The sequence below is a fragment of the Aythya ferina genome (genome assembly GCF_964211825.1).
Source record: "Aythya ferina genome assembly, chromosome: 3".
Lineage (NCBI taxonomy): Eukaryota > Metazoa > Chordata > Aves > Anseriformes > Anatidae > Aythya > Aythya ferina.
This window is the reverse complement of record NC_140298.1, coordinates 40,377,120-40,393,976: the sequence shown is the minus strand read 5'-3', so window position 1 is coordinate 40,393,976 and position 16,857 is coordinate 40,377,120. Positions and strand designations below refer to the sequence as shown.

Genomic DNA, 16,857 nt, shown 5'->3' with positions numbered 1-16,857 from the left:
CTCTAATAGGCATAATCTATTCTGTAACGTTGACTGCAGTTACCACAGAACTGTGGTTTCTTTTGAACAACACAAATAATTCCATAATTCGTAGCAGAGTGCAGTTTACTTACCAGGTTATGACAAAGCTCTTATATGTTGTTTTTTTTTTTTTTTTTTCCTCAGCAATGTTGTGGTTGAAACGAGGGCATTTAAATTTTCCATCATATTTAATTTAGAAAAATGAAGATGTTTACACAGTTTTATTTTTTCCCATTCCATGCACTGAGATAGCACAGGAAATAAACTGTATGCAAGTGTTTGTATACATTGCACCAAAGTAAAATACACCGAGTCCAGCAGCCTGGTACCCAAGCACAGCTAGATGCGTCTCCACCCTCCTCAGCTTGCAGCAGTGACTTTGAACTACTCACAGACAGCAGCAGAACACCAGGCAATATCAGGTTTGTGCAGTCTGTGACTGTACGAGCTGCATTAGTGTGAATAATCAGGCCCAGGGTCTGAGTACTAAGGTATATAAATGACATTATTTATCTCGGCTGTTATGCATGCTGTAAATAAAGTTTTATCTTGCTGTTTTCAGGACGTCAACCTGGAGGAGCAGCTTGGGACTCCTGGGCTGTTTACTCATGGGTTTTGAAAGGAAAATACTGTATCTTCAGGAGTTGTCTTCCTTATTTATAAGCCGTGCCTTCAGATCATGGAAGGGAGAGTCTGTTTCTATTGAAATGCACTCCTTGCTGGAGGAGGGCACATTGTAAGCTTCAAAGTGTGGGAAATTCCTCTAGTGTCACACTGCCGGCTTGAGCTGAGGGAAAGTGCTTGGAGACATTTTGTTTAATAGATAATGACTGGGACAAGCCAGTTATTTGAATTAACTGTTCTCTCACCTTCAAAGTTTAACCTCTGTTTCATTAATGAAGCAGTAAACCACAAGAGTAAAAATAACACAGCAAATAACTCCTAACTATTTTTATTTAGGTCTCTGGTAAGGTGGTGTTATTGTGCCTGGAAATAACCAGCTGGATAGAGCTGCTACTTTCCAAGTTTCTGTGGGCATTTTTTCAGCTCCCACAGAAGTACTCGTTGGGAGACAATTTCAGCTCCCACAGATGTTCACACAGGAGACAAAATAAAGGGAGATTTCAGATTTTTCCTTCCAAGGCATGCATGTGCTGCTGTTTGCTAAAAAAGATGAACTTGCTGTGAGTTTAGTATGCTAGTTCCCTGTCTTTCAGGCTTTCGGTACTGGGTTGTGTTGTTCAGTACATTTCAGGGATTTCAGTACTGGGTTGCCTGTTTGACACGAAGTTTGACTTAGGAAGTTACAAGTGCACTACAAGTGGAAGAAACCTTACTCTGCCAGTCACTTGCAGGGGGAAATGGAGGGGAGGATGTGATCACTTGAAACGCCGGGGCAGCTCACTCGCTGTTGGGTGAACACCTTTCCTGGTAGCTCCGGGTGCAGTGAAATGTTATCTTGGCTCAAGATACGTGAACAAAACAGGTAATAAATCGCCACCATCCTTAGGAAAATGGCAAAAAGCCTTTCCCTTTGAAGGACGCATGCCGGAGCAGCACCAAGTTGTTGGCGAGCGATACAGATTGCGCTCGATGGCGCAGGCTGCGCACAAACAGAAGGAATCGGCTTGGCCTGGCACCGACACCACTGCTTTTTGAGGCGTCGGACGAGTGGCGAGCCGCCTCCCGGGGGATGCTCCCTGCTGCCCGCCGCCTGCGGGGCGGGGGCACCCAACAAAGCGGCCAACAGGTGCTGCGCGCTCACACGTGCGGGGCCGAGGAGCTCACAACTTCTCCCGCAGCGCCTCAGCCAGCTCGGGGGGGGGACACAAAGAGCCGGCCGGGGGGCGGCACAAAGCGTGCCGCGGGGACAAAGCGGGGCCGCCCCACCTGCGGCCGGCCCCGAGAGCGGACCCCAAGGGCCGGGAAGGGGGGCGTTCATTAACCCCTTCCCCACCGGGCGGCTCCGGAAGCGGCCGCCCCGGCCCTGCGCTGCCTCCCGTGCCCGGGCGGGGAAGGGGTGGCGCCGGGTGGGGGCGACGCGGGGCGGGGGGGCCGCGGGAGCCGCTCCCTCCTCGCCCAGCCCGGCCCGGCGGCGGCGGCAGGAGGAGGAGGAGGAGGAGGAGGAGGAGGGCGCAGAGCGCAGACATGGCGGCCAACATGTACCGAGTGGGAGGTAGGTGGGGAGCGGGCAGCGCCCGCACGGCGCCCGAGGTGGCTCGGAGCGGGGGGCGGCCACCATCTTGTGCGTGTGTCCCCCACACCCCCCCCGAGCCAGAAGCCTCGGCCCCGAGCCGGGCGCCCAGGCCCGGGCAGGGGGAGGCGGCCGGGGCCGGCGGGGAGGGAAGGAGGGAGGGAGGCAGTGAGGGGCCGGGCAGCGCCGCCCTCCGCGGGGACGCCGCCACCTTCCTGCTCCCCACCCGCACCCCCGGGCCCGGCCAGGGGCAGCCCCGGGAGAAGGGGTCGGGACCCCCGGCCCCGCCGCTGCGGCCTGGCCGGGCCCGTCCTGGCCGCGCTGCCCCGCGGGGAGCGCCTGGGCGCCGCCTGCTGCGGGCACAGCCCGGCCGGGCCTCGCCGCAGCTCCTCGGGGCCGAATCAAGCCGCGCCCGGGCGGCCGCGGGGGTGGGGTGTGGGGGGGCTGTCAGCTCGGCCGGCCTGTGCCCGCTGGGGGACGGCTGGGAGCCGCGTGTGGGTGTGGAAGAGCAGCGGTCAGTTTCCAGCCCTGCAACCTGCTGAAACTGAGCCGGGTAACTTTCCCCAGGCGCCGGGTGGAGGGGACGTGGCGCCGCGCCAGGTGCTGGGGTTCAGGTGCACCGCGCGAGTTGGCTCCTGCTGCTGCTGCTGCTCTGCAGGGCGGGGGAAGGAGGCAGCCCGGCAGGGGATGGGGGCTGTGAGCCCGAGGCGCTTCCAGCATCTGCTCCCAGGCGTGCTGGGGGTACACGCGTCGCCCATCTGCACACCCCGTCATTAGGGCGCTTAGGTTGTAATCCCATCAGCCTTTACTCATCAAAGTAATCCTTATCGGAGTGGTGCTGTCGAAATCTTGGTAGGGTTTGCTTCTTAGGTCATCAAGTCCCAATTTCTTCATTTAATCTTAATAAGCAGTTACAAACCATATCCAGAGATCTTACTCTTCCTTTGGTGCTAATTGAGCTACCTGAGGCTCCGTTCCACTGCAATGTAGTGTCAAAGCATTGCATCTTATACCTTCTTATGGTCCCCTGCCATTTTTTTTAAATAAAATTCGCAAGATGCATGGTACAAAAGTCAAGTATTGAGCGGAGAGGAGTACGGTTGGCATTTAATGGTTACTTTTTCATTTGACAAAAACAAGTTTTGAGGAAAACTATTGAAGGAAATGTGTTGCGTGTCAATTTTTTGTTTGTATGTTAAATGGCAGTAGCTTTCAGGATGTGAGCGAATTTCCATAAAGTCTATGAAAATATTTCTATTCTAGTGATCCTGTAAGAGATCTTGGCACAGAAGAACCCCACTACCCTCATGACTTGAGGATCTGTTACTGCTTAATATAGTTTGCGTGTTACTGAGCAGAGATGGCAACAAAGCAAGTATCACGAAATGTACATTACTTATTTGGACATCTGTACTACCACAGCACGTAATAATAAAGGTGTGGTAGCGTGTGTCACGGAAGTATTATTTCCATAATCTAGAAACTCACCAAAGCGCTCCATTCTTAAATTTCCCGTGGTTACAGAATGGTTGAGGATGGAAGGGACCCGTGGAGGTCATCTGGAGGTCACCCTAACTTTAGGAAAAAAACCCACAAACTTTGCACTAAAGCATATATGTATTTAGTTATATGATTTTTGAAATAATACAGCATCTTTCATTTTTTTTCATTGCAGATTATGTTTATTTTGAAAATTCCTCCAGCAATCCATATCTCATTAGGCGAATTGAAGAGCTTAACAAGGTATGCAAGTATCCTAAGGTTCCTGCTTAGCCTCTGACAGAATTGTTGCGCTTTTCCAAGACTGACGATCATTTGCCTTCCATCAGATCTCTGTTGGTAGAATTTTCTGAATGTTTTTTTACTTCCTTGAGATTTCTTATGTATTTGTTTATGTTTTGCTTACTGAAATACTGCTGTGTGATACATTGTAATTCTGCCCTGTTATCTAAGGAAACACCCAGTTTATTATTCCTGGTGAACAGGAGTACCTTGCTGTAAAAAAAAAATAATCCAAGGCAATCCTGTGGATGATTGAGGAAGCTGGAAAATTCATTTTTTTATATGGTGATGATACTGAGTCTATCTGGAGTGACAGTGATCATGTAACATGTCTCCTCCTGGACATATGCACAAAGAGCAAGTGGGTGTCCGTGAGACTTTTCAGTGATCCGATAACAATACACAGCTTCTGTGGATGTTTATTGCATTGCTTATTGGTAGTTTTGAATGAAGGACAGCTTTCTGAATAGAAATTGAGACTGTATTCTATCTTTACCCTAAGTGCATTGTAATATAGCATGTGTGGAGCCTTCTCAGTGTACCATTTTGGGGAAAACACAAATATTTCTCAGTTTTCTTACTACCAAGACGTTTAAAAAAAAAAAAGTGCTTTTCTTTATTTGACTGTTCAGTTGAGCAGTATTTTATCTTACTGGTAAATTGTGTCAAAAGTTAATGACAGAAATGTTTATCATGATGTCATAAATGATATTTTTGTGTGTGTGTGTGGTTAGAAAATAAGTTATAAATAGCTGAACTGTAAAAATTCATCTTATTAATGGGACACAACACTGTGTCATGCCAGACACGAACCACATTGCTTGCTAGTGCTGTCCAACACTACATCAACTCTGTACATGGCAAATCACTTTGGATTTAGTAGAAACAATATTTTTTTATATACAGTAATGGAAGTGATTCCAATTATGTTCTGAATGTAACATTTATTGTCTTTAATCTGCATTGTTATAACTTAATCTTGCTTGTGGGTGGTAGAGCAGAGTCATATATTGACTTCTTGGGGGGAGAGGTTTCTAAGATACAATCCAGTTATCTTACTTGTGAATTGAGTGCCATTCCTGTGTTAAAGGTATTGAGCAAATATACAATGAAATGATTTGGTTGTCACTATATTGGAGATAAGATGCTTTCTTTTTTGATAAGAAAATTAAAACATGACACTTCTTGGTGCCACATCTTGAGTTTAACAACTTGAGGTAATTAACTTTTTATGATTTATAACAAGAAAGGTAGTGCAATTCTTTAAATATTAGTAGACTCTCTACAATATCATGGTAGAATGTGATCACTGCTATGAGTCATGAAAACAACTGCAAACTAAATTGCTATTTTACTTTGTAAGTTGGTGAATTTTCAAATAAACCATGTTCTATTAAACGTGGTTCTGGAAAGAAATGTTAGAGTGCTTTGAAATCTGTGTCAGTCTAAAATTGAGTTGTAAAAAAGTCTTTACAAGGCTCTGGTATTTCTTGAGGATTCTTATGTTAACAGGATAGTGGCATTACATCTCCCAGTAACTGATCAATATATAAAATCTTACGAGTAAATAACTATAATCATTGCTGTAATTTGATGTGAAATTGATTAGCCCGTGTCAGGATGCTCATACTTACTTGAGTAATTTTGATTTCAGTCTAGCTGTTCATGTAGGAACTACTAATAAGAGGAAAAATTACAAGTAGAGGATGTGTAATTTATATTACTCAGCTGGGCAGGGATGCGTTCTTACTCAATTTATCTTTTTATTGTAGACTGCTAATGGAAACGTGGAAGCAAAAGTGGTGTGTTTTTACAGGAGAAGAGATATTTCCAACAGCCTCATAATGCTTGCAGATAAACATGCTAGTAAGTAGACTGTATGGGGCATCTTTTCTTTCTATCACAGCCTGTTCAGTTTTTCTCAATTACTTCAAATTACATTTCTTTGGCAAGAGGAATATTTATTTATATATATTAGGCATTAATTAATAACCAGTTAGATGCTGAGGATTATCTGATACTGGCCCTGCTCCTAACAGATGCTTCTGGGACTTCTAAACTGTGTTAAAATGATTGAAAATCTGCATTTGAACACTTCTTTCTTTCCTTTTTTTTTTTTTTAATTTCATTTAATTTATTTTTTAAGAAATATAGCCATATACTCTCAGTTAATATCAGAAGTAAGTCTTGGCTGTAAGTCAATTTAAGCTTCAGAGCGTTCATAAGAGCTTGATTTGACTCAGGATAGTAATAAACAATTGTATAAAAGACATTTTGTAAAGACTAAAGTGTATCCCAAGAGACTGAAAGTCAGTGCACATCGTAAAATAGCCGTTAGTATTTAAAGTAACTAAATATTATTCAGTAAAATATCATCGTGTTTTTTCAGAAAAGCAACGAAGGGGTGGTAACAGGGAAAAAGTCCCATTTTTGTTATGTACTTAACTGCCTTTGGTAGCTACTGTTTGGTCAACAATTGAAATGCTGTGCTTTTCTGTAATAATAGAACCAAAAACTCTGAAGGCAAAAACAGAATCAGTGAGAAAATAAATATTTACAAAATGTTGAAACCTTGTTTGTAAGTAACTGCAAACTTTGTAAATAACCGAAGTGTTAAAATGTTAACATCCACTAAATTTACCATGCATATTGTAAATAACAGTTTGTTTATAAAATACTTTAAATAAGTATTATGGGGTTTATAAGTCTCTGTGGTTTGCAATTTACCAGGATGTGTCTCTTTAAAATCATTATCTAGCATCATGTTTTGTGTACAGATAAATTATGGTATAATAGGACTCTTAAGAAAATACCTTACAACATCTTTAAGGTCAAATTCTGATAATGTTACTAATGTGAGTATCCGTGGTGAAGAGAAACAGCCAGTTTTTACCTTTTAATCTATTCTTTTGTTGGTCTTAAAGAATTGGGGGTGATTTGAGTATGTGGCATGAAGAAGTACATGCTTGGTTTTTAAAGCAAGGAGAAATAACATGTACAGAATGTGATAATTTATTTTAGAATGCCATTGTCTAAACATAGCGCAGTAGAAGATATATCTTGTTTATGTTCTAAGGAGATGTTTTTTTTTTTTTTTTTTTTTTTCATCTAGTTGCATATACTTTTGCATTTTTGATGACCTGTTTATGGTATTGTGCCCCCAGATTCATCATGGTCTTTTGAGTTCTTCTCAAACACCTTTAATTTTTGTTGTTGTTGTCTTCTGTCTTTAAAAAAGGAGTGTCATTTCTGTGGGTATCATTCAATCTGAAAAAGTGAAAAAGATCTTTCTAATTCTCCTGTGAGCTTTAGATTGGTGTTTAGTCAGCGCTTCAGTAGAAAGGACTTGTTGATGGTCTGTTGCACTTTCATTGCAGTATTCTAGCACTTCAGTGTCAGTAGAAACACCATGGAGTCCTCTGTGTTTTCTGAGTTGAGATTCTCTTGCTGTTTTCTTGTGAGAAAATAAAGATGTGATTTCTAACTGGTTCAACAAGCCTGTTGAGAATGACTCCATGTTTTGCACATCATAATTCTTCTAACCATTGTTCTTTTCAATTAATTTTCTCAGTATATAATGTTTTTCTTTCTGACCAATCTGGAATCTGCACAGCTAAGTTGTCTCAGCGATTGTGTATTCAAGTTACAAGGGATAGCATGTAGGGTAAGATTGCTGTACTGGGTCTTTGTACAGCTCATAGAGCAGATGTAGCTAAATGTCACATCAGTTCAAATGTGTTGGTTCTGGAATACCACTGTGTTCTGTTTAAAAATATAATGTACTTAAACAAAATATTTGGATATTTATGATTTGAATGTTTGTATAACTGAACATGTTGGTACTTTTCTACCTGGTTTGTTGTTTCAGCCTTTGTATAAAGACTGAAAGATGGGGATTTCATATGGAATTGAGGCTCTGTTCAGTCACTGGTTACTGCAGCGTGCATGGAGTCTGAAGGATAATGACTGCTTGAACTTTTCTAATGACACTTCCTATTACTAGAGATTATTACTTCTTTCTGAGTAAGGAAATAATCCTGACTAATGCACTTTCCAAGATTTTTGGCAGGTGGGGATTGGCTGTTATGGATGATTCCACAGCTTGTGAAGGTTTTGTTGTTGATGCAGATATGGGTTGCATTTAATGAGGAAAAAAAATAGCTGCATAAGAAAATACTTAGGAACTTCAGATTTTTTCAGTAACTCGAGTTTCAAAATGATTTTAAAGAATGTTTGGGAGAACTGGAGTGAAAAAGGTCTACGATTCTATCACAGGAGTTGATGTACTTTTTTTTTTTCAGACACCTTTGAAAAAAGTTCAGGATGTGTATATATACATTTACAAGGAAAAATGGGGAAAAATCAAGTTTACCTGACACTTGGGTTCAGAGGAATTCCAAATCATCTGACACTAATATATGAGGAAATTGTTTCTTTTATTTTTTTTAACCTGGTGTTTCTGGTGGAACTTAATTAAGGTAGCATTTTTTTTTGTCTGCCAGCATCGTGCATGATGTCAGTCTAGATCTGTGAAGAGTTTTATTAGCCAACTGTAATCACTGAAATCCAGAGGGGAGTTGAATGTTTTATGAGCCCTTGAAGACATTACATTTTCCACCTTTGATTTCTGTTACTATAAAATGGCGTATGGTAGGGCCAACTTGAATGCATAGGCAGAATACTGTCCAAGGTGAGCTTGATCCTCCTAGGCAGAGTAGCTGAGCTCTCTTGAAGCGTAACGCCCAGCAGCTTTGTGGTCATAACTGCTGCCATCGGGTCACTGTCAGGGGGTTGTTCCTGTCTTTGTGCAGCAGAGTAAGGCTTGCTTTATGGGGAGAAGAGATGAATAGAAGAGAGCACGCAAGTGCTATTGCAACAGATGACCAAAGTACGTAAGCAAATGAACTTTGAGAGATGGAACAAAAACATAACAGCTCATTAAAACGGGAGAAGCAAACGTAAATGGGTGGCATAGAGATGTTCTCTTAGGAAAGAGTGGCAATTTGTTTCAAATTTCCAAATGTAGTCTGATCTGTAAGATTTAGTTGATTCTTCAAGTAAAGTAGTGTTGTTACAAACATTTTAGAGCAAGGTTTTAATAGCTGTAGAGTGAACTGTGCTAGCTGCATACTAGCACTAGTGTTGGGTTGCTAAATAGTCCAAATCTCCTTTTTTTCCCATTTTATGGCATCATGTGCTCTTTGTTGAGATTGCTTGCTGTTTTTACTCATCAAAGTTGCACTTTATTGTAGGACTTCTAGCAATCAGCTTAGACAACCATGTTTCATGTCTCATTGCTATACAACATGGTGTTTCTACTACAGGATTTCTGTATGCCATAGAGGAAAGGTTTCTGGGAACAAAGGAAGTCCTGTGAGTGATCTAGTGATTCCCAAGGAACATTTGGAGTACTTGGTTCTGACCTTGGTCTGACACTGATGTATCGTGATCATAAACAAATCAAGAATCCTCTCTGCACTTCATTTTTTTTTTTTTTATCTGTAAAATGACACGCTCAATATAAAAGTTCTTATTTGGTCTAAGCTGGTAAAAAAGTATTAATTATAGCTACATTTTCATGTTTTTATAAAACACTTGTCATTGGGTTTCTGAATATATAATTGCTGTGGCATAGTAGTGGTCATAGTATTCAGTACCAGGTAAAACCTATTAGAGTTTTTCAGTCCTCTTCAACAATTCAAGAAATTTAGCTTAGATTCATCTTCCAGTATGTTTCTCAAGAGTAAATAAAACTGAAACAGGAATAAGGCAATCTATATACTTAGTCTACATGTGAAAAAGTATGTCTGAGCACCCTGGAGGGTCTGTAAAGGACTTCTAAGTAAAATGCATAAGGTGCTTTGTTCTCTTCAGTGTTGTTCTCTTTTCTAAGTCATGTATTTGACTGTAATTTAAAACACTAAAAATACAGTATTACCGGATTATTTTTGTCCAGTCAGGTGGTATCAGCCAAAAAGTTGAGTGGTGTTTTCTGTTGTTATCCTAATCCTTTTTCAATATGGTATTTTTTGTACATCAAACTAAAAAGCTGTTATTCAGGATACAACATTTACTTACTCAAAGTCCCTTTTCTGAAAAATCACTTTATGATGAGAGTCTTCTCTTGTTCTCTTAATTCAAGTTGTATAATGTCTTAGAATATAAAGCATCTTTTTACTGGAGGTTTTATATGAAACCTTAAAATTTGCTATTTCTGGTCCTGTTGGCTCCCTTGAACACCTATTTTATCCACAGTCTGTTTAGTCAGAGGCATATTTTGGCAAACGAATGCCGGAGATGAATGTTAAATATTGCATTGCAAATGATCCGTGTTATCCACCTTTATCTTAAATGTTGAAGTAATTAATACTTTCTTTTTAATACTTGTTATTGTATCCTCTGTACAACTTCCAGGGAATAATTTAAAACAGTTTATTTGCTTTACTGATAATGTTAGGGGAGGATGACACCCATTCTGTAGGGCAGGATGTGTGTAGGGATAGAGTGTGCTTAGCTGCTTACTCTTACAAGGGAATTAAGTCTGGAAGAGCTGCCAGTTTAGCTTGAAGGGAAAGAAGATGACGGTGTTGCATTGGTCTTGATACGAATAAAACAAACAAATCCATTTCTGTCTTACTGTCACATGGGTGCAAAAATAAATCCATAGAGCTCAGGAGTTCAGTTGGGTGGTTGTTTTTACAGAAATGTGTAACTGGTTCTTTGGAGTTTCGTATTCAGTTGGATTTGTGGTAGGGTTGCAGTTTGTGTTTTAATTAGTGTAAGGGGGGAGCCTCACTCTTGCTTGCTGGTAGGAACACAAGTCCTGGTGATGAAACATACCATTTTCCTGAGAGTTAGATAGGAGGGAAAGGAGCTAAGGATTGGGATGGCAAAGCTGGGGATGAGGGATAGGAGATTCTTGGAGCATGTATAAAGGAGGAGGCTTGGCTGTTAGATATGCCTGAGGAGTGGGTGTACAGACTTGTGTAACTGGTTCAGTGAGACACTGCCTGCCTAATTTCAAGGCTTCTGTAAATATAAACAAGTGCTTGTTTGCAGGTTAGTTGTTTATTCCCTCCCCTCCCCCTTAAGTAGCAAAAAATTAAGAGAAAATGATTTTTGACCTGGAATTTCTGCCCCCTTTTCTTTCTTTAGAAAGACTTGTTGTCTGTTTGTGAGCAAGCCATCGGAAGACTTGTGTTTGCTTTGTAGGTGGGGTGGAGAACGGAGGCAAAACAAATATGGTAAGCTAGGAAAGCTTAGGAGAACGAGCTCAGGTGGGTCTCTTGCTTGAGACTGGAATTTTACATATTATATTTAGTTTACATGTCTCTGTTAGTTGACTATAAATAAGCACTAGCAAATTCAGGTGCGTTACGTTGCTCCTGGGTATCCTCAGTTCTGTGTTGTGGTAAGACACACCTTAGGAGGGCCATTTAAGAATGATAACGACAACGAGTTCTTCAACCAGTGGCAGAGTAGCTTTTATGCTAAGGGATTTTTGTATTAGTGTAACTATCACTTTCACTGAAAATGAGCTTGGGGATTTCTTTTTTTTGTAGGGAAGACATGATGTTTTTCATCTCCAGAAACAAGGGAACCTGACTTTTTCCTTTATTTACCCAAGAGAATTACTTCAGTTGTAATTTATTTGGCGGATTGGGGGTGGAGGGGAAATCAGACCTTGCTGAAATAGAGCAAGCCTTGTCCAAATTCACATCCTTGTCGCCAAGGAGAAACGTGTCCCAAGGCTCCCAATTATCCTTTTCAAGGGTGCTTTGGGTAGTCTCATAAATTATGTGTTTTGTTCACTGCATTTTGTACAGGAACTGCATACTTGTGATTTTTTCCCCCCCCCCCAATGTTGAAAACAATAAGGAAGCAGTAATGAGGAGCTTTTTGCTTCTGACAATCAGTCTTCCTTTTGTGAATGACATTTTACAATTAGTAGTTAACCGTAGTGTATATTGTCTCATTAACCAGTTTACTGTCAGCTCTAAGTATCTTGTGGAATTACTAGCTTCTGTAGTCAGTTTCTTTGGTGCAGAATGTCTTACTAGATTGTGAATGTTAATGATCTTCCCTTAATGGAGTGAATGGGTTTCCAGCAAAGTTCATAGTTGCAGGAGATGGTAGCTCTGATGGCAGACTTGCATACGTACATTTTATTCACCTGAGTATATAGGATCTGCATTTGGGTATGTAGGGCTTTGCACGTATTGTTGCTTGTCCACTGTATGCAGTTTGTGTAACTGCGTCTTGTTTTTTGCATCTACTAGCAAACCAGCTAGAAGCTGCCAGCCTCATCTGTTAATCTCTTAAGAATAGATTTATAGTTTTGGGCAGCCGTACCTAGATTTTTTTTTTATAGTTCCAAATCTGATTTTCTAAACACAATTTAAAAGGCTTGAACACATTGCTACCAATCTCTCAGAATGTAAAAACAAACTGAAAAGAAAGTCTGGATTCATTTAACGAGTTTGCTGTGGAGAGTGGAAAGCTGCAAATTACCAATTTACATTTATGCTGAAAGCTGTTTAATTTCAAAAGTTTAATGAATCTGTGAAATCCAACTTCTGTTTTTATTCCTTATTAATTGAAATCATTTATTCTATGCGTTTTCTCAGGAGGGAGTGACTCACTGGAATACAAAAGAAGGCGTCACTTCTTTGAGCTCTACCCACAAAATAAATTCTTTGCATTTGAGTTCTGGGAAGGAGACAGCATTCATAGGAAACTGTCTAGGCATTGTGCATTCTCTGTTTCCCAGTGCTCTTAAGGATCTGTTCCCATTTGGTCAGGCTTAAATATGTTCATCGTTATTGCCGTGCTTACCGTTTTGTGTTTGCTTTGATTTGTGGAAAACATGTAATTGTCATTTCTCACATACTTTTTCCTGCCCCCTTAGCGTCTGTTAATTGTGCTGACCAATGTGTGATCCTACAGTTTTTTCTCGAGACCTACAAAATACTGATATTGATCATAATTGTTTGTCTCACAAAGATAAAATAGGATGTTTTGCAACTCCTAGGTTTCCGTGATCTTGTGTTTCTACATCGTGGTGTTTTTTCCTCTCTTGGCTCATAATTTTAAGTGAATATTCCCAAGGCATAAATTTTAGTAATAAAAAAACTGCTAGGTTATTTGTATCTTTAAAGCTCCAATTAGAGATGCATTTTATGGCTTCAAAGACTTCTCTGATAGTTTGCTTGAATCAGTAGTTTGTTGCTTACAAATGTGAGTGATGCAAACTCACTAGTAATACAGAACGCCTTTTTTCCCACCTTACAGTGGCAGTTAGTGTATGAATCATGGATGAGATCTGATGGTTTAAAGGCTTACCAACAGTAATTCTTGCATATGCCTGTATTGTGCAGTGAAATGAAGTCTGTGAAGGTTGTCCTTGATAATACTTGTGCACGCTTGAAAATTCACACAGGATGATGGAGACAGAGCTTATTAGCTTGGGCAAGGCACTGTGTGAGAATGGACGTAGTGCTTCCTACCCAAGCTGACTCATGCACTATTGAGTACGTGTGGTGCGAGGTATTACAGAAAAGGTAGAAGTAGCAAATAAGATTCATATAGAAACTACTTCTGTGGTTTGTCTGTAAACTTGTATTTTTGTTAAATGTAGGCTGCACAAATGTCAGAGTATGGACTAAAGGTTACCATACATGTGCCGTAGGCCACATGGAGTAGCAGAGTGGGTGTTTGGAATGGCAATTTAAAGATGTGATTTGCCTTTTGGATCAATACCTTGTTTTTCCTTTCATCTACTGTTTGTAAAGCAGGGAAAGCTTGTATCAGTGCAGGGAAAGCTTTTTAGTGTGAACCTGTTTGTGTACTATACAAGTTCTTCTGCAAGGATCCTGGCAAAGAAATGTTTTATTCTAATATGGAATACATTACACCCATGAGCAAAACAAGTTTGACTGGTTAAAAAGTGCAATTTTGCCAGTAAAAGCCTGTTCTACATTATGAAATTCCTAAAAGACTGGAGAGCTAAGCAGTTCATTTTGACTGTCATCAACTGTCTGAATCCAGAACTTGTTTCCAGGTTTATTGCAGTAAGATGTCTTCTCTGTCCAGATTGCATAGTTGATGGGCTGTGCATACATCAGAGGTTACGTAAACGTGTGCTTTTTCTACTTGTGCAACAGGTTAAGCATCTAACAAAAAATCAGTTTTCTAATCTTCCCATTTTGCTATGGCAAGTGATGGACTTACATTTTCACTTGTTTACATGAGGGATTGGGAGTGATATACAGCACTGAAGACAGTGGTTTGTTGCAGCTTCCTGCATGAAAAGTACACCCTTGTTTTGGCTTAAACTAGCACTGAAACTTAATGTTGGCAGGGTCAGTGGCCTGTAACCTGGTCTTGCAGGGTGATGTGGGGCCCTTTGCTGTGTGACAGTTCATTGGGTCAGGTCCTGTGACTGATGCTGCCGTTGTGAATGAAATCCTGATGTTGTTTTTCTCAGTAGGGCCTCAAGGGACCAAGAACTAGGCTGCCAAATATCACACAAGAAAAAACACTATGATCTATGGACAGCTTTATTTTTGCCTTCAGAGGGTGACTACCTTCATAAACTTCTGAAATGCTCTTCTCTTCTGTTTTTAATGGGGGGAAAAAGCCTGGGATCAAAATGCTGCATATTCAACATGTATGAAATGAATAAATGATGATTTTTTTGGATATTTTTACTTGGTACTGTATCAAATGTGGTATTTGACAACTTCATTGGTTTCCTTGAAGTTTTATTTTAGTTTATTTAAACAAGAAAAAATGGCACATATATTGAAGACCTCATTAGTTACCACAATGTGATGTTTATTCCTACACTGATTTCCCTACTCAACTGGCATCATAATTAAACGGTTTAAAGATTTAAAGTGACGTATCTATGTAGATTTCTTTATACCTTTCCCAGTTCATAAATATATAGTTCCCTTTCATTAGAATCTTAACTCTAAATTCTTTCCTCGATGCATGTACAATCTTGAAGATTTATCATTAATACAGTTAAAGATGGAAAAAAACATAACTTTCAAGTCTTAGACTGTCAGAGTGAATGAACTTTTCTTCCTGCTCATCTCATTAGGTCTGTAAACAGGAAAAATCTTACCATGCTGGCATTGAGTAGACGTTATGTTGGATAATATTCTTCTCATTTTAAAATCCTGGACATAGAACTTCAATGTGTCTCAGTTAACTTTACTCAGGAACAGGATACACAAATTGTTTTCTTTGCATTTTTGCTTTCCTTCTTTCCTCCCTGTAAAAATCAAACAAAATTCATCCCTTCTGGAAGGAGATACTGTAGAAGATAAATCGTCTGTGTTTTATAAGCAGAATCATATGCCATTCGGAGTAGGGGTAGGAAAGTGCTTCTACAATCTGTGCCTTTTCTTTGCCAACACATTTTGAAAAGCTGTTTATACCTGCTACTGCGGATATGAATTGCTTGTTAGAAAAAACAGTTTAGAGCTCTGAAACTGTGATTATTGTTGTATTACTGTAAAATAAAACAATAGTATAGTTCTTAAATGCGGACTCCTACAGAAAGCTTAAAAGAATTTTGGTGTTCTTAGTTCTCTGTGATGCATGTTTTTTTAAAATATTTTCACTGCATTTTACTAAGGAGAGGCAATTTTACCATTTGTTAACTAATTCAGGCATACCTTTTCTATTTTAAAGGAAAGACCATTTAAAACAGATCTTATGAGCAGGTGGTTTGTACAGAAAAGTTGAAATCCAAGTGACGGGAAAAGTTGCTAATAGGATCAGTCTTATGTAAATGGAAGATAAGCATCTCTCATTGCTCAAAATCAGGTCCAATAATTAATCACGAGGGTGAAGAGTTGGGATCATTTTCATTTTTAAAAAGGGTAGAAAGGAAGGGAGCTAGGCTGGTGAGTCTCCCCTCTGTGCCTGGCAAGATCATGGGACAGATCCTCCTGGTAGCAATGTTAAGGCACATGCAAGACCAGGAAGTGATCTGAAATAGCCAGCATGGCTTCATCAAGAGCAAATCCTGCCTGACCAATCTGGTGGCCTTTTGTGATGGAGTGACTGCATCAGTTGACAAGGAAAGACCAACCGATGTCATCTACCAGGACTTCTGCGAGGCTTTTGACATGGTCCCACTTGACATCCTGATCTCCAGATAAGAGAGATGGATTTGGAGGGTAGACCATTCAGTGGATAAGGAATTGGCTTGAAGGTCACGGCCAGAGAGCGGTGGTCAGTGGCTCTGTGTCCAGGTGGAGGTCAGTTATAAGTGGCATGCCTCAGGGACATCTGAGGTGTCCCTCTGTCTTGGGTCTGGTGCTGTTTAATGTCTTGATCAGTGACATGGACGATTGGATTGAGTGCACCCTTAGCAAGTTTGCAAATGAAACCAAGCTGAGTGGTGCAGTTGATAAAACAGAAGAAAGGGATGGCATCCAAAGGGATCTGTGCAGGCTTGAGAATTGGGCCCATGTGAAAACTGATCTTCAACAAAGCCAGGTTCATGGTGCTGCACCTGGGTTGGGACAACCCCAGACATGAGCACAGTCTGGGAGAAGTCATTGAGACCAGAGAAGGACTTGGGGGTTCTGGTAAAGGAAAAGCTTGACACAAGCCAGCAGTGCAAGCTCGCAGCCCAGAAGTCCAACTGTGTCCTGGGCTGCATCAACAGAGGGGTGGCCAGCAGGGCGAGGAAGGTGATTGTCCCCCTCTGCTCTGCCCTTGTGAGGCCCCATCTGGAGTGCTGTGTCCAGCCCTGAGGTCCCTAGTGTGAGAGGGATGTGGGGCTGTTTGATCATGTCCAGAGGAGGCCACAAAGATGATCAGAGGTATGGAGCACCTCT

The 16,857-nt window shown here is 41.0% G+C and overlaps 1 protein-coding gene across 8 annotated transcripts in view; it reads left to right on the top strand.

The window, feature by feature from the left end:
* Positions 1 to 1,394: 1,394 nt before the first annotated feature.
* Positions 1,395 to 16,857, top strand: part of MTA3 (metastasis associated 1 family member 3) — a 175,679-nt gene continuing 160,216 nt past the window's right edge. For 3 of the 8 annotated variants that reach the window (XM_084512660.1, XM_084512659.1, XM_084512658.1), the window contains exons 1-3: positions 1,868 to 2,197; positions 3,891 to 3,958; positions 5,770 to 5,863. In XM_084512660.1, coding sequence (XP_084368786.1) covers positions 2,170 to 2,197; positions 3,891 to 3,958; positions 5,770 to 5,863 — 190 coding nt within the window. In that variant the 5' untranslated portion in view covers positions 1,868 to 2,169. Of the gene's footprint in view, positions 1,508 to 1,863; positions 2,198 to 2,675; positions 2,769 to 3,890; positions 3,959 to 5,769; positions 5,864 to 16,857 lie in introns of those variants that run through there. The other 5 variants (XM_084512657.1, XM_084512653.1, XM_084512654.1 and 2 more) reach the window with 5 other exon arrangements.